The sequence below is a fragment of the Anolis sagrei genome, chromosome 2 (genome assembly GCF_037176765.1).
Source record: "Anolis sagrei isolate rAnoSag1 chromosome 2, rAnoSag1.mat, whole genome shotgun sequence".
In the NCBI taxonomy this organism is placed as follows: Eukaryota; Metazoa; Chordata; class Lepidosauria; order Squamata; family Dactyloidae; genus Anolis; species Anolis sagrei.
The window spans coordinates 25190363-25216821 of NC_090022.1; the positions used below are offsets into that span (position 1 = coordinate 25190363).

Genomic DNA, 26459 nt, shown 5'->3' on the forward strand with positions numbered 1-26459 from the left:
TTTTCTTTCAGGAAGCCGATCCGGTCCACGGCGCCCTCTGTTGGGAGGAGGCCGCTGAGGACAGGAAGTCCGGAAGAGAAGGTTCCCTTCTGCTCTGCCGAAGGGGCTGATAGGAGAAAAGGAAGAGGAGGGAGGAGGAGGTGGAGAAGGAAGAAGAAGAAGAAGAAGAAGAAGAAGAAGAAGAAGAAGAAGAAGAAGAACGGGAAGGAGGAGAAAGGAGAAGAAAAGGAGGGGGAGGAAGAAGAGGAGGAGGAGAAAGAGCAGGAATGGGAAGGAAGAGGAGAGACAGGAAGAGGAAGAGCAGGAATGGGAAGGAGGAGGAAGAAGGAAACAAAAGAAGATGAATAAGGAGGGGAAAGAAGAAGAGGAAGAGCAGGAATAGCAAGTAAGAGGCGAAAGAGGAAGAGCAGGAATAGGAAGCAGGAGGTAGGAAACAAGGAAGAAGAGGAGAAACAGGAAGAAGAGGAAGAGCAAGAATGGGAAGGAGGAGGAAGAAGGAAACAAAGAAGAATATGAATATGGAGGAGAAAAAGGAAGAGGAAGAGCAGGAATAGGAAGCAGGAGGAAGAGGGAAACAAGGAAGAAGAGGAGAAACGGGAAGAAGAAGAGGAAGAGCAGGAATGGGAAGGAGGAGGAAGAAGGAAACAAGGAAGAAGATGACTAAGGAGGAGAAAGAGGAAGAAGAGGAAGAGCAGGAATAGGAAGTAAGAGGAGAAAGAGGAGGAAGAAGAAGACGAAGAGCAGGAATAGGAAGCAGGAGGAAGAGGGAAACAAGAAAGAAGAGGAGAAACAGGAAGAAGAGGAGGAAGAGCAGGAATGGGAAGGAGAAAGAAGAAGGAAACAAGGAAGAAGATGAATAAGGAGGAGAAAGAGGAAGAAGAGGAAGAGCAGGAATAGGAAGTAGGAGGAAGGAGAAGACAAGGAAGAAGAGAAACAGGAAGAGGAAGAGCAGGAATGGGAAGGAGGAGGAAAAAGGAAACAAGGAAGAAGAGGAGAAACAGAAAGAAGAAGAGGAGGAAGAGCAGGAATAGGAAGGGGGAGGAAGAAGAAAAGAAAGAAGAAGAGGAGAAACAAGAAGTAGAAGAGCAGGAAGAGCAGGAATGGGAAGAAGGAGGAAGAAGAAAGCAAGGAAGATGAATAAGGAGGAGGAAGAACAGGAAGAAGAAGGAAGAGGAAGAAGAAAATGGAGATGATGAATAAGAAGGGGAAACAGGAAGAAGAGGAGGAAGAAGAGCAGGAATAGGAAGTAGGAGGAAGAAGAAAACAATAAGAGGAGAAACAGGAAGAAGACGAGGAAGAGCAGAAATGGGAAGGAAGAGGAAGAAGAAAACAAGGAAGAAGAGGAGGAGGAAGAGCAGGAATGGGAAGGAGGAGGAAGAAGAAAGCAAGAAAAAAGATGACTAAGGAGGAGAAACAGGAAGAAGAAGAGGAACAACAGATATGCCCAAATTTGAATGTTGGGGGTGGGTTGATTTTGTCATTTGGGAGTTGTAGTTGCTAGGATTTATAGCTAACCTGCAATGAAAGAGCATTCTGAACTCCACCAACGATGGAATTGAACCAAACTTAGCACACAGAACTCCCATGACCAACAGACAATACTGGAAGGATTTGGTGGGCATTAACCTTGAGTTTGGGAGTTGTAGTTCACCTTCATCCAGAGAGCACTGTGGACTCAAACAATGATGGATCTCGACCAAACTTGACAGAAATACTCAATATGCCGAAATATGAACAGTGGTGGCGTTTGGGAAAAATAGGCCTTGACATTTGGGAGTTATAGTTGCTGGGTGTGAAAGATAGAATGCCAGCCTGTGCAGATAACCCACCAATATTTTTAATATTCCACTGCTAAATATAAAGGATGTTTAATTCGGCTGCCGCCTTTTGTGTTCAGGAGCCTTGCTTATTTAAGTTGAGGCTTAGAGGTGAGGGTGATATTCTGCTTAAGGCGAAACAGTAACTGTTTGTTATTTGTATCCTTTGAGTTACATAAGCATGGTGGTTTCAGGAGTATATATACAGTACAGATGCTTGGTGGTTACAGTGGTGTGATTATTCTCTTACGAAGAAGTTACAAAAACAAAGTTTCTGTGTGACTTCCGTTCAAGCATTTCTTCCGCCTTTCCTTCCTAAAAGGCTTTTATAATAACTCCTAAAAACGGATTTCTAAAGAAAGAAAACCTACAATCTTTAACCGGACATAGAGATCCTGACCACTCTGCACTTTAAAACCTCTCTACTACTAACTGTCCTCTCCGAGCTCCTTCATACCAGCCAACTCCATTAGCTACCCGTTGCGTTGGCCTCCTCTGACTGCCATTCTTGACTCCGCCCATCTCTCATGCCTTAGCACCTGCTCATTTGCATCTGGCTAATCAGGCCGCTCCCATGCAAATAGTTCCTCCTTTGGCTTTGCTGCATGATGAGAGCCTCAAAATGGCTGCCTAACATCCTGGTTTTACAAAATGGCTGCTCACATTTTTTTTATTTTATTTTATTTATTTCAAACATTTGTACCCCATCTCAACCCCCCGGGGAGGGAGGACTCCGGGCGTCTTCCATTCGGCAAAAATTCGATGCCACATAATAAAATACAAACAATCGATAATTATAATTAAAAACATTAAACAATATACTGTATATACTTGAGTATAAGCCTGAGTTTTTACTGTTGTATTTGTATGCTGTTGTTTTGTTGGTGGCCTTGGCCTTTGTAAGCCGCATCGAGTCCTCCGGGAGATTTTAGCGGGGTATAAATAAAGTTAATAATAATAATAATAATACTCAGTGACACCTGAAGTTTCTCCCACATAGAATCATAGAATCAAAGAGTTGGAAGAGACCTCGTGGGCCATCCAGAGTCCAACCCCCTGCCAAGAAGCAGGAATATTGCATTCAAAGCACCCCTGACAGATGGCCATCCAGCCTCTGTTTAAAAGCTTCCAAAGAAGGAGCCTCCACCACACTTCGGGGCAGAGAGTTCCACTGCTGAACAGCTCTCACAGTCAGGAAGTTCTTCCTCATGTTCAGATGGAATCTTCTTTCTTGTAGTTTGAAGCCATTGTTTCGCGTCCTAGTCTCCTATTGATGCAGGCCAAAATCCCATTGGCTTTTTTTGCCGTCACATGTTTGCCGGCTCATGTTTAACTTGTTGTCCACGAGGACTCCAAGATCTTTTTCACACGTACTGCTCTCAAGCCAGGCATTGCCCCTCATTCTGTATCTTTGCATTTCTCTCCATTGTGTATCCACTTTGCATTTCTCTCCATTGTGTATCCACTTGTGCAGAAGGAGGTTGGAGCTCTGAAAGAAGCACTTCCCACAGTCAGAGCATTGGTAGGTTTTTTTCTCCTGTGTGCTTGGTCTGGTGCCAGATCACATCTATAATGGAAATGTTTGCACTTCAAGTACTTATAGAGTTTCTCCCTTGTGTGGATTGTTAGGTGGGTGATTTAAGCTTTCCCCACAGGTCAAACAATTGTAGGGCCTTTCTATTGTGTTGATCCTCTGATGAGCAATGAAGTGCAAACTCTTGCTAAAGTTCTCCCACACTCTGAACATTTGTAGGGTTTCTCCCTTGTGTGGATTCTGGTGGGCATTGAACAATAAGGTTCTGCTACAGTCAGGGAAAGCAAAATGATTTTTCATATCCCTTTTCTTTGTTAAACTAGCTGCTGGTTTTTATTGTAGCTGGCTCAATAAGTGGTAGGTTCTGCCTCCTGAATTTAAGGAGTTTATTCTTTTTGTCTTTCTGATCCTTGCAGGTTTTTAAAAGTCTCTTTTACCTCCTAGCTGTAGGAGCCCCCGGTGGTATAGTGGGTTAAACCCCTGTGCCGGAAGGACTGAAGACAGGTTGTAGGTTCGAATCTGGGGAGAGCATGGATGAGCTCCCTTTATCAGCTCTAGCTCCTCATTCGGGGACATGAGAGAAGCCTCCCACAAGGATGGTAAAACATCAAAATACCCGGGCATCCCCTGGGCAACGTCTTTGCTGACGGCCAATTCTCTCACACCAGAAGTTACTTGCAGTTTCTCAAGTTGTTCCTGACACGACAAAAAAACAAACAAAAACAAAAACCCGGAAATCGGCCTTTGGGATATTCTTGCTGTTGCCTTATGCTGTTCAGCAATTCCCACAGCTCCTCTTAGCGGTTCCTCTCACTCCCTAATTTCCCACAGACATGTAGAGAAACAACATGCAACTAAATAAAAACCGGCATGTGATTTCCAGCCCAGGGTCAGAGACACATGAACGGAACCATTGTTATACACTCTTGCTGTTAAAAAGATATAAGAGCCAACAATATTTGCTAATTAAGACCAGTAAGATGATTGATTTTTAAACACCAATCAAACTGTGCCTTCTACTTTCATAAATATCAATGAAATATAAACTTTAGGTGCAGCAAAAGCCTTTTGATTGTGTTGTATATGTGCGTTTTTGCCGTCTTGTTATGGTCATGCAAAAGTATGTTGCAGATCCAACTTAACTGGTGTCCTTCCTCATCTTCGTACTGGGAAGTGGGCTCCTGTGTTTCGGATTTGGATTTGAAAGGAGTATTTTTGCATCGTTACCCCTTTGTGGGGACCCACAAGTTGAGAACCACTGGTCTGGAGTTTCCTAAGGAGAACGTTTGCTAATAATTACGACCATAAAAGTAAAAGTTGCAAATGTTTAGTACTCACTGTGCTAGATGACATAGCTGAGGAACTTTCAGGTGAGAAGGAGAGCTAAAATTTATGTTATTTGTTTCTTTAGAATTCAATACAATAAAAAGATACACATATCGAATAAACAATTAATAGGTTGTTGTAGGTTTTTCGGGCTGTATGGTCATGTTCTAGAAGCATTCTCTCCTGTTTCACCTGCATCTATGGCAGGCATCCTCAGAGGTTGTGAGGTCATAGATGCAGGCAAAATGTCAGTAGAGAATGCTTCTAGAACATAGCCATATAGCCCGAAAAACCTACAACAGCCCAGTGATTCCGGCCCTGAAAGCCTTTGACAATACATTAACAATTAATAGAGTGAAATTAACTCTAAAGTACTTTGGAAAAGGAATAACAACGATTTCTGTCAAGATTAAGACGTCTGCTCTTGAAGAGTTTTGACAAAGTCGATTACCAAAATCTAAAGAAGGCAAGAAGACTTCAAAAATCTACACTATTTTTTTTGTACAGCCCCAAGATCCACCAAACAGAGCCTCGTGTTAAATATATCTGTTTACAATTAATTCTTAGGCCATGCATTTGTCTGGTCTGAAAGAAGCACATAATCCTTAATTACATATTCAGCTCTGGTTAGCCCCACCCTCAAATATTCTTAATTACAGCAGCATTTTCTTGGAATTTACAGGCTTACCCAGAAGAAAAGTTATACATAGTGTTTGTTCTGAGAAACCTTTTAATGCACCAGCTATTTTTGCAAGCACATCTCCTGAACACAGTTAGTGCCTTCTCCAATAATGTCAATCTCGGACAGTTATAGCTGAGTTATGATGATGAGAGAGGAAAGGATGAGGGTGGAGGAGGAGAAAGAAGACATTAAGGAGGGGGGGGGGGGAGATCTAGCTAAAATGGATCCATCTGGTGCTATCTAAAAGCAAAAAGTTGATCCAGCTGGTGAAGTGAGCACTACCACACCTTTCCCGTTATCAAATGTTTCCTTCTGGGCAAATACGGTCTTCTATTTATGTGTGCTGGGCAAATAGACTTTGCTTTCTTTTTGAGTCATAGAGGGTAGGATGGATTGTACCATCTGCAATGATTCATGGTCTGCTTTTTAATTATTAGGGATCTGAGTTGATTTTACAGTCTCCAAAACAGGTTTGCAGGCAGAAAGCATATTAAGTCAATACACATCAAGTCACCTTTCACGCTACAGAATGTTAGCAGTATGATGCTGCTTTAACAAACATGGTTCCAAGCATTTAGAATTCTGTGCAATGTGCTTCTCCAAACTATAAACACCAAGTGCAATCATTGCACTATAATTATGGAGGGGACGTGGTTTTAAAAAGGGAATTTTCAGATATATTCCCAATGCCCATATGTCATGATTTACTGCCATATTGGCCTATTTCTGCAGTAGGCCTATGTTCACAGAAAATGCTGATTGTTTGAGAAATCAGTGCTCCAAAGTAGAAATTACTATTCAAGGATAACAGTATATCCGGGCAAAACTAGCTAGCTGTTGGCTAGTGAGAACCCCCAAGTTTCCCAGTCGCTCTGAAGCCATGTTTGCAACAGACTAACAGATAAGATACAGTCATGGTCAGAGAACAATGGACTATAGTTATGTTATAGTTGTGCCATTGTTAGGATCCCACGTGTGCTATAATGTCAATCAAAATCATAAACAACTAATGAACAACTGCATAGCTAGCTTAGACCAATGAAATGATTTGTCTTTGGGAACCAATGAAAATGTATATTCCATTTACTATAAATGCTCTGCAGCCCCATTGGGGGTTGCGACAAACCCTTTGATTGCATCCCTGTATGCTTGTTTGTCGTTATTGCTATGGCCACGCATTAATAATAAATAGTTTTTTGCAGTTTAAAGGATTCAACTTTCGTGGTGTCCATCCTTGCCCTCCCTATTGGAAAGGGGGCTTCTGCCTTTTGGGAAATATTTTGGTTTCGTTGCCCCTACAATTAGATAGCACAAAAGGGCTCCAAAAGTCAGACACTAAACAAGAACAAGTAGCCACAGATTTTAGGTGTATCTTTGCAGCTATGTACCTTGAAAGGCCACATACTGCCAAATACTAAACCGTTGAATATAAGCCATGTAATCTCATTGAGGATGTTTGCACCTCTATAGTACCAACATCCAAACAATATCTGGATGCAATTTTCTGAACTATAAGGCTAACAGGGAGTAAATAAGCAATCCAAATATTTATTTATTTATTGTCGTGTCAGGAGCAAGTCGCTTCTGGTGTGAGAGAATTGGCCGTCTGCAAGGACGTTGCCCAGGGGACACCTGGATGATTTGATGTTTTTATCATCCTTGTGGGAGGCTTCTCTCATGTCCCCTCATGAGGAGCTGGAGCTGATAGAGGGAGCTCATCTGCCTCTCCCCGGATTCAAACCTGCGACCTGTCGGTCTTCAGTCCTGCTGGCACAAGGGTTTAACCCACTGCACCACCGGGGTCTCCACAGCAATCCAAATAAAGGGACTATTTTACACAATGGAAAGATAAGCAGAAAGGCCTCATAACATTGATGTGGATCTAAACTAGCATAAAAAAATATAATTTCATGGGAAAATAACAAACTGAAATGGGTATGCTGAAATCATAGGTTTCAGCATATCTATTGCATCCTACAATATTTACTCAAGTCTAATGCACTATCAATTGTAATGTGCATCTTCAAGATTGCAAAAAAAAAAAAAAAGTGTTGTTGAATGTAACGCACAGCTTCCCCTTCCCTGCCAGCCATTCTGCTGCTTGTGTTGGGATAGTCAACATGCAAGGGGAAGCCATGCCCCTCTGTCTAACCTGATGAAGGGACAGAAGCTTCCCAAATAAGTCCTTGTTCACAAGGACTTACAAACCAAGGGGGAGTTTTTGAAGACCTTACTTGGGAAGCTGTGCTTTCCATTAGAATGAGGCTGATGAGTTCGGCAACCTCAACCTAATGGACACAGGTGGGTTTACGAGTATGATTCTAATGTGCAATCGAAGCTAATGAGCACCTCACTTTTAGCAGTGTAATTTAGCCAAAAAAGGTAAGCAATACATTCGAGTAATATGGCATTTCCTTTGCAAGCTTAAAATTCAGTTGCATTTTCTTTATTTCTCATGCATTAATGCAGATACAGGCAGTCCCCAAGTTACAAGTAACATCTGATTTACAAATGATTAATAATAATAATAATAATAATAATAATAATAATAGTAATAACTTTATTTTTATACCCCACCAACCATCTCCCCTAGGGGACTCTGGGCAGTTTACAAGGACAAACCCAAAAATTACAATTAAAACACAGAAATAAAACACTACAATTAAAAACATCATATAAAGGCAAGCAACACAATTATAAATCACATAAAAACAGTATGGCTGGGAAAGAGAGCATAAATGAGATACAAGTGCAAAAAAAGTGCAACAGGCTAATGGATTGGGTGGGAAATACTGTTGTAAAACATGTTGAGGTAGACCATTTGAGGGTCGAGTCAAGTGCAGAGCTCAATATGGACATCCAGGTTTTTAGTTGACTCCGAAAGGAGGACAAGGTGGGAGCCTGTCTGATCTCCCTATGGAGGGAGTTCCAGAGCCAGGGAGTCACCACCGAGAAAGCTCTCTCCCTCATCCCTGCCAACAGTGCTTGAGATGGTGTGGGGAGAGAGAGACAAGACAACAGGAAGTGAAAGAAATCTACCCTTTAGAAGGGAAATTCGCTTTGGGAAGTCAGACTTGGCCATGGTGGTTACATTCCGAATAGACTACTGCAACACACTTTACGTGGGGTTGCCTTTGAAGACTGTTCAGAAACCCCAAATGGTCTAGATGATGGCAACCAGATTGCTCACTGGAGCGGCATACAGGGAGCATATGCGTTGTATGCATACAGGGAGCATACCACTCAAATTATGTCAGCTCCACTGGCTGTCAGTCTGCTACCGAGCACAATTCAAAGTGCTGGCTTTAGCCTATAAAACCCGAAACGGTTCCAGGTCATGTACATCTAAGTACATGGCCATTGCTCCTTGGTTGTTGTTGTTTTTTGTTTCAAGCCGTCCTGATCACATTTGTGAGACACTTAGCAAAAACTTTCCTGCCAACTGCTGAGTGTTGCAACTTATCCTTTGCTAGAAGTCCATGAAACCGCAGTCTGTGACCCTAGTAACCAAATCGTTTCGGGCAGCACCATTTGTGGTCAGTTGTTCACCTCCACTATTTTTGTGTTCCTTCCTGGGCTTTGATCTACAACTTGAAGGAGAAATGAAATGACAACTTGCATATCAGGGTCTTTCAGCTTTGTACACAGATCCCTTTAATCCCTTGTGAGATCCTGATGACTATGCCTTGCAGTGTCATTAGTATCAGGTGGACCAAAAGGAAGAGTAACATTCAGCAGGTCTGAAGCCCCTTGTCAGCCCTTTACACATTATAGAGTTTTGCCCTAGGGAGACTGTACACCTCTTAACTAATTATGTCAGGTCCACAAACCATTGCTTCTGTTCTCCTTAGCAGAGAGTCATCTGCACATCTCCTTGGAGGTTTTCCAAGGGCCATTCATGTGCCAAACCTTCCAAGGTCATCTGAACATTTTCTCGACTAATGCTGTAGCTTTTACTGCTCTTTTTCATCACGTTGATGAAGCAATAATGAAATGGGTACCTTTTTACACATGTGGTGGTTGTGTCCTATAGTTAAGAGTGTAAGTTACTTTTTGAAAACGAAAACATAGGCCTTGACCATAAAAAGCTACAGGATAACACAAAAGAAACCCAAGAAACCCTAGAACTGATATAATGGTACTTGCAGCAATTTTGTAAGGAGCCCCCGAAGGCACAATGGGTTAAACCCTTTTTTGGTTGGGGGGTCACCACAACAGGCAGTTCAAAGTCGGGGAGTGGGGTGAGCTCCCATCTGTCAGCTTTTCTTCATCATGTTGATGAAACAGTAATGCAGGGACATAAGAGAAGCCTCCCACAGGATGGTAAAACATCTGGGCGTCCCCTGAGCAACGTTCCTGCAGACGGCCAATTCCCTCACACCAGAACCAACTTGAGAAATGTTCCTGACATGACAAATGCACTTTTGTGACTGCACTCATAGAAAAGAGCAAATAATATGAGTGGACTTGATTTCAGAACTCTCTGAAATGCCAGGAATTGAAGCACCATCTCATCTCTTGCAAATTCAGCATCTTCTGCAGAATTTGGGTATCTTGACCTCTTCTGTACTTACTTTAAAATAATTTCTTTGCCTTGAGATTTTGGAGACTCTTGGGACTGGGATGGCACCTTTCCCACTATTCAAGAACCATATAATCTGTGCCTTAAGGCCACCTACCTGCCTTTCTTTGTCACTATTTTCCACATACTGTTTATGCAACATAAACAGGTGGCTTTTCTTTTTCGGAAATCTTAACAGTCACCCTTCTCTCTCTTGAAAAAAGAAGGTGTAATATCTAACCATACAAGTGTTTCCATGCCAAAGAGTTGCATAGGTTCATGTTAAAATCAAAGAACATGAGCAAAAAAAAAAAAAACCACAAAGAAAGTCAGTCTTTCAGCATTGTTTTATTGATTTGCATGATATTGAAAAGGGAAAAGTCTCTACTATCTCTGGTCATCCTTGACAAACAAAAATCAACAGCTTCCATATGATGCAAGATTCTTCCATTTACATCTTTCAGCAAGTTTTAATTTTTGCACATATGAGCTCTTTCCCCCCTCATAGCATTCTTTCTCCACTCCATTCCATCTCCACTCTTAAGCTAGGCTAAATGTGCATTTCCCTGTCCTATCAGGTTTCATGAGCCACCTTGAATAGGGTAAGGGAAGGGAAAACAAGTTCTCTTGGTACCCTGGACTGCCAAAGTAAAACACACACACACACACACACAAATATAAATAAATGGGCCTAAGAACAAATTAGGCCTGAGCTCTTTTTAAAAGCCAAAGTTAATAAACAGAGACTCACATACTTTGGATCTATCATAAAAAGATGTGAGCTTTTAAACAGAGGCTGGATGGCCATCTGTCGGGGGTGCTTTTAATGCAATTTTTCTGCTTCTTGACAGGGGGTTGGACTGGATGGTCCATGAGGTCTCTTCCAACTCTATGATTCTATGACTCACTAGAACAGATAATAACACTTGGCAAAGTATACGGCAATAGGAAAAGAGAAAGACCATATGAAAGGTGGATGGACTCCATTGCCCTCAGTCAGAAAGACCTGAACAGGGCTGTTGAGGACTGGATGTCTGTCATTCATAGGATCATCAGAAATCAAGACTGACTCAACAACAGATCACAACAGCATTGTGGAATATTTTTCTTAGAATGATGGAACAAAATGTTATTAAAATGCCACCATTTTAATTGCTTTGCAATTTCAACAAAAGGAGGAAACAATGAAAATGAACAAAATCGCTACCAGTATTTTAAAAACTCAAAAATCAGGATAGTAAATAAAAAACACCACTCTGAAAACAGGGGAATTCGAGACATGAACAATCAGAGCCAGCTAATACCTCCCAACAAAGGATTCCCCCAGGCAGGAATCAGCCAGGCCTTGAAGCTGCAAGGCTTTGCAATTCTAATCAAGGTGATTAATTGCAAGATTCACACTTGCCTCCAACAAAGAAGAGTTCTTTCTCCCACCCTGGACCTTCAACAGATACATAAAGCTCCCTTGTCTGGTTTCCAATATACCTCACAACCTCTGAGGATGCCTGCCACAGATGAAGGCGAAAGGTCAGGAGAGAATTTATTTATTTATTTACTTTATTTGTATACTGCTCTTCTCTGCCTTTAGGCGACTGGAACATGGCCATACAGCCCGGAAAACTCACAGCAACCCAGTGGTTCCAGCCATTCGACAACACATTCCATTTTCTGTTCTTGAGTTGAAAGTATAGTAACTGCTTTGGGAGATGGTGATCAGGCATTCAGACAACGTGGCCAGTCCATGAAACTACTACACCACACTGGCTCTCTGAAATGTAGAGATGTACAACATCTCATATTTGCTTGTCTAACCAGAGCTGATCTTGCTTAGCTTCCAAGATCAAGCAAGATCCGGTGCCTTTCAGAGAGTTGTTTTAAAACAGCTTCCAGGAGCAAAATACATGGTCTGTGGCCTATATAATTTGGAGTAAGTGCTGTAAACGGATGGCAAAATTGAATTATATTGATAGTTTCAATTATTTTTAAGCTGTTTGTATATTGGTACAGTGCAGACGTATCTCAAAACACAATTTGTTATATTTTTCAGATTCTGAATTTCTGTTGTAGCCTATTTGGAGATTTAATTGTATTTTTTCCCCATAAGAACAGTTGGGCAGCAGTCTAAACAGAACCAAGTATAGCACCAAGAAGAACATATATTCAAAATGGAATCTGGCATACAATGAAATCACTTTACACATGATTGAAAGCTAACTTAAATTCTCTTGAGAGAAAAGACAGTATTTTTAAAAATCAGATGTCATTCGTTGTGCAGTCCACTGATGTGAAGTTCAAGACTACTTAAAAAAAGGATTAATACATGATTCAGCAATAAAAAGTAATAATATAAAACACTTTTCCTATGTCCAGATTCCCCTCTCTAGCACGGCCGCTCTGATATATCTTAAGACTTACACACAGGCAGAAGGTAACCCAGTGGTAAAATCGAAACTGGTAATCTGTGACAGCAGGTTCTGAGGGAAAGCATTGAAGTGGTTGGACCTAAAATTTGAGGGATTATTTCATTTGGAATAAAGATGTTCAACGATCCACGCTTTGGATTGAGTTCTCAAGAATGCACAATTCATAATGAAGTGAGAGCAGAGCTTGAAACCTTCCCAACCATGTGGAGCAAGCGTGTTTTTCTTTAAACCATATGGCTTCTAAACTAGGACACAGGTTTCAAACAAACCTCTGGAAAGTGCTAAAGACAGACACCTGCAAAAGCTGTACTGTTTGGAGAGCTCCATCTCCTACACATTTCTCTTTTGCATTTTTCCTCCTTTGACATGATTTCTTGGAATCTCTTCAATCTTGTTCCTATTTTTTTCTGAAATTCAAGAGCCTTCTTTCTTCTAAAACTTGCACCACTTTTGTCACCTGTAGCATCAGAAGAAGAATAGCCACAAATTACTGAAATTGTAGGAAACAGTATTAGCGCTAAGTTTTGTAAACATGCATGCAGTTGCCAAATATGAAATGTCCAACTATAATAATATTAAAATCCTAAAGGAAGGAATGGGCAACACCGCCTCTGAGTATTCCTTGTCAAAGAAAGCCCTATGACATTCACGGTATTGCCATAAGCCAACAGGCAACATGAAGGCACAAATATACACCAAGTTATGGTCTATGCAAAGCCCCAGTGGGGCAATGGATTAAACCGCCGAGCTGCTGAACTTGCTGACCGAAGGGTCGGTGGTTCGAATCTGGGGAGTGATGTGAGCTCCTGCTGTTAGCCCCAGTTTCTGCCAATCTAGCAGTTCCAAAACATGCAAATGTGAGTAGATCGATAGGTCTTGGCGGGAAGATAACGGCACTCCATGCAGTCATGCTGGCCACATGAGCTTGGAGGTGTCTACAAACAACAACGGCTCTTTGGCTTACAAATTGAGATAGGCACCACCCCCAGAGTTGGACACGACTAGACTTAATGTCAAGGGGAAACCTTTACTTTTACTATATCTGTGCACTTTGATGAAATGAAACTACTTATGTTTCAGTCCTCTACACAGTCACCTAAGAATAAATCTCAGTGAATTCAAAGACATACTTTCAAACAGGTAAATATAATAGGAGTAAAGACTCCTGTCCTCATCATTCCCGTCCACATACTGATTGGAAAGAGCCATATGTTTCTCACTTCTGATATATAGAATTATGGCATAACCAAGTGGATTTCTACACATTTTTGGCTTTGTAGATTCCTTTCAGAATAATCCTATGACTCTGGAATCAAGATCCCAATGGTCAATGGTAAAGGAAGAAATCCTATTCTGAAGTCTGAGATAAGGCTGAGACCTCAAAAGGGGAAACTCTTTCTGAGTGGTTCCCTCTATGAAGTTGGGAGTTCAGCTAAAGAGAGAAGGGGGAAAAGAGGTGTATACCTTTGTAAAGCACTGACCTCACTTTTTATCAATTTTTGCCCAATATAGTTTTCCGTCTTCTGTCATTTCCAAGGCCCAAAGACAATTAGTATCCTATGAAGCAAAAAGACATTTATAGCACAGATGCAACAAGAATAAAGAATATGTGGCTTAATAATAATACTAATGAAGAAAAAGATGATGATGATTTACCCGCCTCTCCTTTTACCTTGAGGCAGGGTACAACAGGATTAAAACAGAGAGATAAAACAAAACTCTGTTAAAATACTATTACAATACATTTAACAGATACTACCCTCCAATTAGCAATGATCCAGGAGATCCAATAATCTTGGCTCCTTGGAAAATCCTCAACTACTTTAGGAAGAAAATATTATTTTCTACCATGCATGGCTGTATAAAATTGTGTCTGCTTCTATACAAATTTGTCTAAACTCAGGGCTGGAAACACAATACATGGGCCACAGACTGTCATCTACTTCCTATGTGTCCTTTCCCACTGTGTACACCAGTGAAAGTAAAACCTTGTAAAACATCAACTCCCATAACTCCCCACCACTGAACCAGAGCAGTTAAAGTGGTGCCAAACTGCATTAATTCTATAGTGAAAATGCACACTGTGTTGTCTGAACTGGAGCTGCAAATAGTGCGTTCCTTATCCAAGTGAGCAGAAACTGGGTCTGAAAGTACTCACATGAATCATCAAATCCCATAGGAGCCCCCGGTGGCGCAGTGGGCTAAATCCTTATGCTCGCAGGACTGCTGACCAATAGGTCAGTGGTTCAAATCAAGAGAGATCAAGTTGAGCTCCTTCTGTCAGCTCCAGCTCCCCATGCGGGGACATGAGGGAAGCCTCCCACAAGGATGGTAAAACATCAAACTTCCAGGCATCCACTGGGCAACGTCCTTGCAGATGGCCAATTCTCTCACACCAGAAGCGACTTGCAATTTCTCAAGTTGCTCTTGACACACACAAAAAAATCAAACCCCATATGTTTTCCCCCCTGCCTTGTGCTAGCAATAAAAATACAAGAACTACAAACGAAATAACTTGGAACCTCTTCTTGTCACCTCAGCTGTTTGCCTCCTTTTGCTGAACATCAGGGCAGATGCTGTCTTTCCCTGGATTTTTTAAGGTTTCCCCAAGCACTGGCTAATTCCTTTCAGTTCTATTCTGAGTCAACCAAAAAGCCTAAATTACTTACTATTTGTGGTAAATCACAGCTAAGTGTTTTCGGAAGCTCAGTTACATCTCCGATGCTCCCTTCGGCACCCAGCTGGAGTTGCGGTAGGACCGCAAGAAACACACGGCTCGGCTTGGCAGTCGTCTTGCTGGGATGCAGCCGCAAGTGTTTAATGAAAGTCACCTGTTGGCGAAAACTTTTGCCACAATCAAGACATTTGAAGCGTTTCTCTTCAGAGTGAATCTTCTGGTGGTTCTGCAGGTCTTCCTTCTCCCGGAAGCTCTTCTGACAGGTGCCGCACTTAAAGGACTTCTCTTGCACATGGGTCAGTTCGTGCGAGATGAGGTAGGGCTCACAATGGAAAGCCATCCCACATACAAAGCACACGTGCCTTTTCTGCGTGTATAAGGGTGCCTTGACTCCCGCGTCTCCAGTCATTCCCGGCTGCTTCCAACTGGAGCTTTGGGAATTAAGGCCATAGAGTCTTCTGGATAATGTCTGGCACGATCTTGCAGGGCCCAGATTCCCCTCCTCTTTGTGATCTGTTGCCGGGATGTCATCATAAGACAACAGAGAAAGAAGCAGATGGAGTGATCCAAGTGATGACACATTTAACTAAGTATGTGACAATCATGAATGGGCACAGTTGTGGAGACCATGTGTTTTTATGACAAAGCTTGGAAAAGTTAATTTTGAGGAATGAAACACCTAATGTACTCTAGCCAACACAACCAATCACCAAAAAAGTAACACTGGGGGAAGTAAGCAATTCTGTCTCCTGCGTTGAGACTTTTGGTGCTAATACAACTCCTATATCAGGCATGGGCAAACTCTGGTCCTCCCGGTGTTTTGTACTTCAACTCTGCTAGGCTGTTAGGAATTGTGGGAATTGAAGTCCAAAACACCTGGAGGGCTGAAGTTTGCACATGCCTGTCCTATATCCATGGGGGGGGGGGTATATTGTTGGAATTATCATGGAAACATGAAGCTGCAGATAACATCAAATTCTCTAGGCATTTCTAGTGAACCATAATAGAGTCAATATCCGGTGGAAGTATACCATAGAATTGTACTGCACGACCTAGAAACTGCCAAGAGACTATTTTTCATGGATGCAGGTAAATGAAATTGCAGGAAAAATCCCACACATAAGGGTGCCATATTTATAACTAGCATGTTCTTCATATGCTATATGGAGCATGTCAATCCATCATGGTTAAAGTTTTGGACAGCAATTGAGAACATCTAGGTTTTGATGTCTCCTGAATCATAAAATGTAATGAGTGACAGTGACACACTTCCAGTCTAATCTTCTACATAGGGATGTTGTTCTTAGGATACAATTTGATGGAAGCATACCATGAATGTTGAGCATGCTGGAAGAAAAGTAGGATATACACTTAAACAAAAGGTAGTATCGCATTAAAAGGAAGTTCTCTATTTTGGGCTAAACATATTTTGGTTTCACAAAGGGAAAAACTATAGTATGTGAAAAGTACACCATCCAAACTCTGCGTCCAACATCTTAGAATGTGCATTTGCTGTGTTTCTTCCAAGTTTTTTCCAACATAGGCTACTTTGAGTCTGGAGAGAAGAAACGGGATATAAATACTATCCCAATACTACTACTAGTAAGACTAATCTGTCGGCAGGCCAGGGAGTTCTTGGCCATATTTCTTCAGGGCGGGGCGGGGGTGCATTTTCCTCTGAGGTGGAGAGAATGTGACTTACCCAAGTAAGATTAGAATGCCAAGTGGGATTAAAATGATGGCCTCCAGAGTTGCAGCCCAACACTCAAACCGCAACACCATGCTGGATGCATGTCAATTAAAATATTGGGAGTTCTCTTTAAAAATAGGAGTGTATGGTTGATCATTGACAGGGGAGAAACAAGGGGAAAATACATTCCAGTGAAATATTTCAATCGTCCCTTAGTTTTTAGGCTAAACACAAACTTTTGGAGTGCCTTTAATAGCCTGCTTTTCCACTAGAAACCAAACAGAGAAAACTTTCTGCCTTCTGTATCCAACCACCAGTTCCCTCCTCGTTCCATCCTTGCTTTTCTCCCAGACCCGGCAATGGTTGGTCTCTCACCTGCACAGATGCTTCCTGAACATGCTGTTTCTTCCAAACTGTGATGATCAGGGCACAAAGGATTTGGGCTGTAGAGTATGTTGGGATTAGGAATAATAAATCCTGTTTCAAAGTGTAGGTGTGGGGAGAAGGAAAAGGAGAGAAGGTGAGATGAGTAACTCAAGATTGGCTGCATCTCTGTTCAACTCTGCTCCACTTGTCTTCCAGTCAAGGACTGGTTTTTCAGATTCTCTATTTTTCAGATCAATTTCTTCTAAGCAGCCCTTCCCCAGTATGTGATACTCATGGGCCAAACATACACCATTACACACCTAAATTTATGAATCCAAGTTAAGTCGATTTCCAGCAGTCCTGTTCCAAGATATTGCTTTGTCCTGTTTATTATTTATTTATTACTTCGCTTATATACCGCAATTCTCAGCCTAATGGCGACTCATTGCGGTGTACAACATGGAAAAAAAACAGGTGCAAAAATACAACATACAAAAAATAATACACAGTACATCATTATCAAAACATCTCATCAAAAACATCAATCTAACTACAAGCCATTCCGAGTTCTGTTCCACAACTATGAAGTTTATGGAAAAAACTATCTATACATTGGGGAACAAATATATATGGCCACAGAAAACCTTTTCCTATGCTGTAAACTGAACAATTGGGATGAGGATTCAAGGTCAGCTGAGGTTAATACAATTTGTTGTCCAAGGCTTTCATGGCCAGAATCACTGGGTTGCTGTGAGTTTACTGGGCTATAAAGCCATGTTCCAGAAGCATTCTCTCCTGACGTTTCACCCAGTTGTTGTTTATTCGTTCAGTCACTTCTGATTCTTTGTGACCTCATGGACCAACCCATGCCAGAGCTCCCTGTTGGCCATGGTCACCCCCATCTCCTTCAAAGTCAAGTCAATCACTTCAAGGATACTATCCATCCATCTTGCCCTTGTGAGGTATATGGAAACTAAGCAAGAGAGGTTTATATATCTGTGGAAGATCCAGGGTGGGAGAAAAAAACTCTTGACTGCTGGAGGCAAGTGTGAATGCTGCAAATAATCACCATGATTAGCATTGCAAAGCCTTGCAGCTTCAAGGCCTGGCTGATTCCTGCCTGAGGGCATCCTTTGTTGGGAGGTGTTATCTGGCCCTGATTGTTACATGTCTGGAATTCCCCTGGTTTCAGAGTGTTGTTCTTTATTTCTCCCATCATGTACCTTCCACAGATATATAAACTCCACTTTCCTAGTTTCCAACAGACCTCACAAGGTCTGAGGATGCCTGCCATAGATGTGGGCCAAACGTCAGGACAGAATGCTTCTGGAACATGGCTAAACAGTCTGGAAAACTCATAGCAACCCAGTTAATATGTCTCTCAACCAAAAAACACCCATGACTCATACCAAACCATAACTTGGAAATATATTATACATATTTGACTGTAGCTCCCAAAATCCCCTAGGTAATATGGCCAGTGGCTATGTCAGCTGGAGGATTCTGGGAGTGGCTGTCCAAAGAAGTTGTTCTTTAGGTAAGGGAGATTGGTATGACTCCACCATATTCTGAGGCAGAGTATCCCTTCCTGACTATTAGAGCTGTTCAACGGGCGAATACTTTGCCTCAGAATATGGTGGAATCTCCTTCTCGGGAGGTTTTTAAACAGAGGCTGGATGCTTATCTGGAGTGCTTTGATTGTGCCTTCCAGCACAACAGAATGGGGTTGGATAGGATGGCCCTTGGGGTCTCTTCCTACTCTATGATAGTAAAGTTTTGCCTTTGATTCATTTAATATATGCTAGGCCTGGATAAATTGTTTATGAGAATAAGCCTTAAACACAACAGCTAAAGAAATTCTTCTTTCTGTTCAATAAGTAAAGTAAAATTCCTCACTATTTTGCAGTCTTCTGTGCCGAATAAGTTGAAAGCTGCAATGGAAGCATTTCCCACAGTCAGGGCATTCGTATGGTCCTTCCGTAGTGACATGTACATGAAGATTGTTGCCCTCCACAGGTTTCCCGCAGTCAGCACAAATGCAGGGCTCTTCAATGACACATTGAGCCTTCGAAACAGACTTGCAGCTGGCTTTCCCCCCACATTTCTGGCAGCTTTCGGGTATCCCTTTCTCGTGGCACCGAAAATGCTTCACAAGGCCAGTCCTATAGCGAAAGGTTTTTGAGCATTCACTACATTGATAGGGTCTCTCCCCTGTATGGATTCTGCGATGTGTAGTGACATCAGTGCTTTGTCGGAAGTTTTTCCCACACTCAGGACATTTGTAGGGTTTCTCTCCAGTGTGCAGCCGCCTATGGCGGGCGAGATGTGAACTGCGGTTGAAATTCTTCCCACATTCAGGACACGGATACTGCTTCCTGAGCCCATGGAAACTAGGTTCTGAAGAGACCTCCATGAAAAAGCTCTTCTCCCAGGTGGAATATTTATCTGAATTTCTGCCAGTGATAGGTTTTTTGTAGAAGTATAAAAAATAAATACTTCAAAAGAATACTCTTTTTGAAAGTACTGCACTACTATCATAAGCCTTCTGCATAAATGTCATGATACAAAACATGGGTGCTTCAAAAAGGCACCATCTAAGACAGATGATTTGTTTGGTGAGAAAAGCGGTATATAAATGCTGTAAATAAAAATAAAAGAATAAATTTCACCGGGAGGTCCAATTTAACAGCTGAATAGTTTCCATGTTGTAATCAAGCCTGTGTGGGCACCAAAGGTCATCGAGCAAAGTCACAAAACCAAGTCCATGAAAGCTCTGGTTCAGTGTAATGTGGGAGGTCAAGAGCGTGGGAGAACTAGTTGCAGCTGTTGTCCTCCAAGGAGAAATCCCAAAACTTCCGCACTCTTAAAAAGTATTTTCATGAGAAAGAAAAGTACAGCAAATATATAACATAAGTTTTTGTGCTTGTACTCTTGTGTGTTTCTCTGTTTGTTCCTGGAAATTAGTGCTTCAAACAATGGCTTCAAACTACAGGAAAGGAGATTCCCCCTGAACATGAGGAAGAACTTCCTGACTGTGAGAGCTGTTTAGCAGTGGAACTCTCTGCCCTGCGGTATGGTGGAGGCTCCTTCTTTGGAGGCTTTTAAGCAGAGGCTGGATGGTAATCTGTTGGGGGTGCTTTGAATACGATTTTCCTGCTTCTTGTCAGGGGGCTGGACTGGATGGCCCACGAAGTCTCTTCCAACTCTAGGATTCTATGAAACGAACTTCCACTTGGCTGCTGTGTTTAATTTCTTAATTCTTCACCTCCTTTACACCTTTGCAACCAGAACTGGGAAATGCATTTTCCTGGTTTATTCTGTGTGAATACATCCTTGTGATTCTTTCAATCTCATTATAAACTGGAATGAAAACGGCATACGTTATAAATAACCATCTTAGGTCCCATGTTACTCATACAAACAGTGTCAAATAATTAATACCCCTTAAAATGTATTCTTAATAACAGACTTATGCTACAACAAGACCCCTTAGGTTTTACATACAATCTGTTGCTGTTGTTGTATGTAAGCATATGCCTTTCCATTGCCTGTCGACTTACAGTGACCCGATGAATCTCACAGCTTTTTCTCAGACAAGAAATAGTATTACTACGGTAGGTCCTTTCACTGTAAAACAGCCTACAGTACCTGGAATTCACTCGGAGTCTCCCATAGAAGTAGTAACTAGGCTTAACCCTCCTTAGCTTGCAAGATCAGATATGATCTGGTACCTGCAGTAAAAAAAAATTCTTACCAAAGAAGTTGTGTTTTTCAGTTCCTGTAACTTTCCAGAATGTGTCAAGTTTTAGGCAGAAATGAAGCAAAGGACTCAAATCGGAGATAAATAGGTAATGCATTTATCAGGGAGGTAATAAAGGCACCCTTAAAGACATCAATTGGAGGAAAGCTCTCGGCATAGAAGACGGAGCAACAGCACATCCTGGTGGCCAGAGTCGAGCACAGCCTCCAAGATGCCAGAAATAAAATGGGAAAAACTGCCTTGACCTCTGTTTGTGTTGTCTGTCCTTATTAAACAGCATTGAAAGTTTGCCATATGTATGTTCTGTAAGCTGCTCTGAGTCCCCTTTGGGGTAAGAAGGGTGGGGTATAAACACCATAAATAAATAAATAAAATTATTTGGAGCTTGGTAAGGCATCAGGCTCCAACACTGTGTTTCAAGTACATTGACTAGAGAAGTGAAGTTGGAAGTCCTTAAACTACAAATCGGTATAACTGTACGGTATAGATGTTGTGGGTCCTCAGTATCCTTGGGGTTTTGAATCCACTGAGAGGAGGGCATGAAACACATGCCCTCCTCCCATAGATACCAAAATCTGTGGATGCTCAAGTCCCATTATATAATGATAGGATAGTAAAATAGCATCACTTACTATAAAACAGTATAAAAATCAAATGAAAATGGGAGAGAGCCTGAGAATGTATGAAGTGGCAGGGGGCAGAGCTATAACAGGATATGCCTATACATCAGCAAAAAAACTCACTAAAGAGCAAAAATCAAAAATTTGTTTTTTGGATGTTTTTTTTAAAATTCTGCAAATATTTTTGATCTGTGAATGATTTAATCAGTGGATTCAGAGCCCATGGATAAGAGGGATGACTGTACATTCATACCTTTGGTTTTGGTGGATCTATAGTTAACCACAGATCAACTTTTGAACAAGCAGAGATACCCAATCATCCCTCAAATGGGAAGGGATAAGTCTGAAAAAGCATTGGACACACTAGAATTGCAACAGGAATTGCCAAGTTGCCTGGCTTCCTGCTGATTCATGGTGTTTTAATTTTTTCCCCACAAGTAATCTTTAGTTTTTGTTTTCTATTTTAGTGTCTGAGCTTCTTATCTTTATTTGAATTTAAGTTACTTTTGAAATTGAAAAATCGAATAAAAATGATTTTAAAAGAAGGAAAAAATGAATTCATGGAGTGACGAGGAAACCGTCAGAGGAGACGTAAGATATCTTAGAGCCGCCACAAACTAGCGTCTTGGGAGAGCAAACTGTGCCAGCACAGCCAATGACGTCGAAGACTCCGCCTCTTTCTCCGCGCCCGTGTGGTTTTCCTTTTGCTAGGGCAGCGATGCGAGCATACTCTTAACTGTTGAATTCTGTCAACAGCGAGAGTACGCTCGCATCACTGCCCTAGCAAAGGGAAAACCACGCGGCTGCGGAGAAAGAGGCGGAGTCTTCGACGTCATCGGCCGTGCTGGCACAGTTTGCTCTCCCAAGACGCTAGTTTGCGGCGGCTCTTAGGCACAGGATTACTTCTCAGTTTTAAGAGATTACAGAAACAGGTCCACAGTCATGAAAGAAGGAGTCGCTTCCCACAAATATTTCTCCATCCTCTTCCTTCAGGGCAAGGATGGTCTCGCGACTTATTTCATAGCCCTACTTTTGTACAGACCCTGTATCCAGAGATATGGTGTGGATATGGAAAGCTGTAACCAGCAAACCCCACTGAAACGAAGGACTTTCAGCTCTATAGAGCTATGCCAGAGGATCTAGAAAATGCCTAGAGATGACATGTTTTGTTGGACATGGATAATAAAACCATGAAGCTAGTTGTAATGATTTTCTACCAAAGGGTATAAAACAGTTTATGCTGATTTTTTCCCACATAAGATTTGAAAAACTGGAGGTGAAGGAGAGAGGACCAGAATTAAGTCGTAATATCATTTTCAAAATTGAGTTGGGGATGAGTTAATCTAGTTAACTGACCTTGTTACAATGAACAAAGCCCAAGATACTCAACACCCAATCATATGCATCAAGATTCAGAGTTGAGGCTGCTATGGCTGCCTTACTAGATGTTCTCCATCTTAACACGGACTGGGGTCATGATTAAGAGGGGGGGGGGGGAGAGAACCAGGATATAAATAAATGTGATAAAAATAAATTATATATTAGCATTCTTATTTAACTATTGGTGTAATAATAATATATTATAATATAATTATTTTTATATTATTATATTAAACAACAACAGGCTGCCCCAACTTAGCTTCCAAGATCAGACAGGATATGTTATGTTGAGGGTCCTTTGGCCTTGTCAAAATAATATAAAAATAATAAATAATGTATTAACATACTATATAACTATTGGTATGATAATAATATATTATAGTATAATTATTATTTATTATAATATTATATTAAAACTGCAACAGCAGCAGCAGCAACAGGTTACCCCAACTTTGCTTCCAAGATCAGACAGAATATGCTATCTTTAGGATCCTTTGGCCTTATCAAAATGATATAGGTGCTTCAAGGTGCTGGTTTTGACCTACAAAACCCTTTACGGTTCCGGTCCAGTGTATCTGTCCGAACGTATCTCCCTCTACGTCCCACCCCGCAATTTGAGCTCATCTGGGGAGGCCCTGCTCTCGACCCCACCGCTATCACAAGTGAGGCTGGTGGGGACAAGGAGCAGGGCCTTCTCAGTGGTGGCCCCACACCTGTGGAACTCACTCCTGGGGGAAATCAGGGCATTAACATCCCTCCTCGCCTTCAGGAGGAAGGTAAAGACGTGGTTGTGGGACCAGGCCTTTTGGCAACCAGACAATTAGATAAGGAAACCAGCTGGATAGGACTGAAAGGACTGACAATTGTGGAATTGGAATTTAAACTATGAGATTGTGAAACGCTGACCGTCAATAAGGTTTGTATTGGTTTTATTGCTTTTATGGTTGTTTTTGCCTATAATAATTATTGTTTTCTGTTAATTGTTGTTATTGCTAGAATTGCTGTTTGTGTTAACTGATGTTATTGTCTTTTGCTGTTATGTGATGCGGGCATTGAATTGTGCCTTGCTTTTGTAAGCCGCCCTGAGTCGTCGTCCCCCCCCCCCCCCCGGGTGAGAAGGGCGGGGTAGAAGCAACCAAAATAAATAAATAAATATAATAATAATAAACAATATATCAACAGACTATATAACTATTTCGTATAATAATAATAATAATAATAATATGTTGTAGTGTAATTATTATATTATTATATTTAAACTTCAACAACAACAATCTCCCCCAACATAGAATCCAAGATTAGACAGAATATGGTACCTTTAGGGTCGTTTGGCCTTATATAAAAATAATATAATAATAAACAATATATCAACATACTATATAACTATTGGTATAATAGTACTAATATATTATAGCATAATTATTATTATATTATTATATTAAAACTACAGCAGCAGCAACAACAGGCTGTCCCAACTTAGCTTCAAAGATCAGACAGGATATTAGGGCCCTTTATCAAAAAATATAATAAATAATAAATAAACATAATGTATAACTATTGGTATATTAATAACATATTATTGTATAATTATTATTTACTATGTTATATTTAAACAACAATAACAGCAAAAAACAATATAAGGCTGCCTCAACTTATTTTCAAAGATCAGATAGGATATTTTTAACCTTTAGGTATATAGCTGTTGGTAATAATAATAATAATAATAATAATATAGTCTAATTATTATTTATTATTATATTAAAACTACTATAACAGCAGCAACAGGCTGCCCCAACTTTAAGCTTCCAAGATCAGTCAGGATATGTTAACTTTAGGTATATAACTGTTGGCATAATAATAATAATAATAATAATATAGTCTGATTATTATTTATTATTATATTAAAACTACTATAACAGCAACAACAGGTTGCCTCAACTTTAAGCTTCCCAGATCAGACACGATATGTTACCTTTAGGTATATAACTATTGGTATAATAATATTATATTATAGTGTAATTATTATTTATTATATTACTATATTAAAACAACAGGAACAACAGGCTGCCCCCACTTAGTTTCCAAGATCAGACAGGATATGTTACCTTTAGGGTCCTTTAGCCTTATCAAAATGATCAGACAGGATATTAGGGTCCTTTAGCTCTATAATAATAATGTATTCCATGCCTGCCTTTTCTCACCGTTTGATTTACATAACATATTTTTGGATGGGGAAAACATATTGCCCAGGAGAACCTTTATGGATCTGGGGAGGGGCATCTACACTGGACAATTAACGCGGTTTGATCCCATTTGAACTCAATGCTCTGGAATCCTAGGAGTTGGGAGTTTTACAAAGTCTTCTCTGCCAGAGCCCTAGCGACTCTCCAAATTACAAATCCGAAAATTGAGCCATGTAAGTTCCAAGTGGTTTCAAACTGCGTTAAATGTACAGTATAGATGGACCCAGGAAGTAGAGGAAAGGGCTTCCGGCCCGCCCAGGATCTAATAATGGCGGCGTTCATTTCCCCTCCTCTAGGGGCGCATCTATACTGGATAATTAACGCAGTTCAGAGTGTAGATCAGGCCTAGGCAGACTTGGGCCTTCCAGGCGTTTTGGACTTCAACTCCCACCATTCCTAACAGCCTCAGGCCCTTTCCTTTCCCCGCTCAGCCGCTTAAGCGGCTGAGCGGGGAAAGGAAAGGGCCTGAGGCTGTTAGGAATGGTGGGAGTTGAAGTCCAAAACACCTGGAAGGCCCAACTCTGCCCAGGCCTGGCTCCCTTCTTCCCAAGCAGGCAATCCTCGGCTTTCCTTACCTTCTCCTTCTCCCTTTGTGCGTGAAGGCTTCACAGGAAGCAAGGCTCAAGGGCTTCCTTCTCCTCCCCCTGCAAGAGGTCACGTGAGGAGGAAAAGGAAGGGCGGGGTCTCGAAGTTGTTGCTATTGCTATGGCTGCTGCTGGGCCCTCCTCTTCCCTAGAAGAGGAGCAGCAGGAGAAGCGGCCCGGGTTCTGCAAAAGGGCGCCTCTAGCGGATCCGGAGTCACTCCAGGAGGGAGGAGGAGCCCAGGAAAAGGGGGCGGGCCCAAAAAGAGCTGGATCCAGCCCTTGAGCCCTTCTTCCCAGACTTGCAGAAGAGTTAGGCCTTGCATCTGCTTTTTTTCCAAGTTGGAATGTCACATCCTGATCTTGCAAAATTAGCAATTCAAAGCTTGACCCTGAATATCACTGCATTGCATGCAAAAGTGAGGCGAGGTTGAAAACCTGTTTATCTTCTCTGTTCATGCTTTTAGACTTATTATAATTTAATTTAATTTTAGGTTCTATGTTAAATTTGATGTTTCTGGCACACGTGGGTTTATTTTGGTATATGTTTGTCTATTTTGGGGTCTGGATGCTTTGTGTTGCATTTGTATTTATGGTCTGTGTTGTTGTTCATTCGTTCAGTCGTCTCCGACTCTTCGTGACCTCGTGGACCAGCCCACACCAGAGCTCCCTGTCGGCCATCACCACCCCCAGCTCCTTCAAGGTCAGTCCAGTCACTTCAAGGATGCCATCCATCCATCTTGCCCTTGGTCGGCCCCTCTTCCTTTTGCCTTCCACTTTCCCCAGCATAATTGTCTTC

General features: G+C 41.4%; 1 protein-coding gene across 2 annotated transcripts; it reads right to left on the bottom strand.

The window, feature by feature from the left end:
• Window positions 1-10249: 10249 nt before the first annotated feature.
• On the bottom strand, window positions 10250-25793 carry LOC132765107 (zinc finger protein 135-like). Of its 2 annotated transcripts, none has more exons than XM_060759291.2 (6): window positions 25655-25793; window positions 18973-20436; window positions 17086-17187; window positions 15013-15533; window positions 13825-13900; window positions 10250-12800 (listed from the first exon to the last, which is right to left on the bottom strand). In XM_060759291.2, exons 2-5 carry the CDS (start codon window positions 19487-19489, stop codon window positions 13826-13828), a joined length of 1215 nt encoding a protein of 404 aa, XP_060615274.2. In that variant the 5' UTR covers window positions 19490-20436; window positions 25655-25793; the 3' UTR covers window positions 10250-12800; window position 13825. The 2 variants fall into 2 exon arrangements, with proteins under 2 accessions (XP_060615274.2, XP_060615275.2); XM_060759292.2 differs by having other exon boundaries at window positions 13808-13900.
• Window positions 25794-26459: the final 666 nt, after the last annotated feature.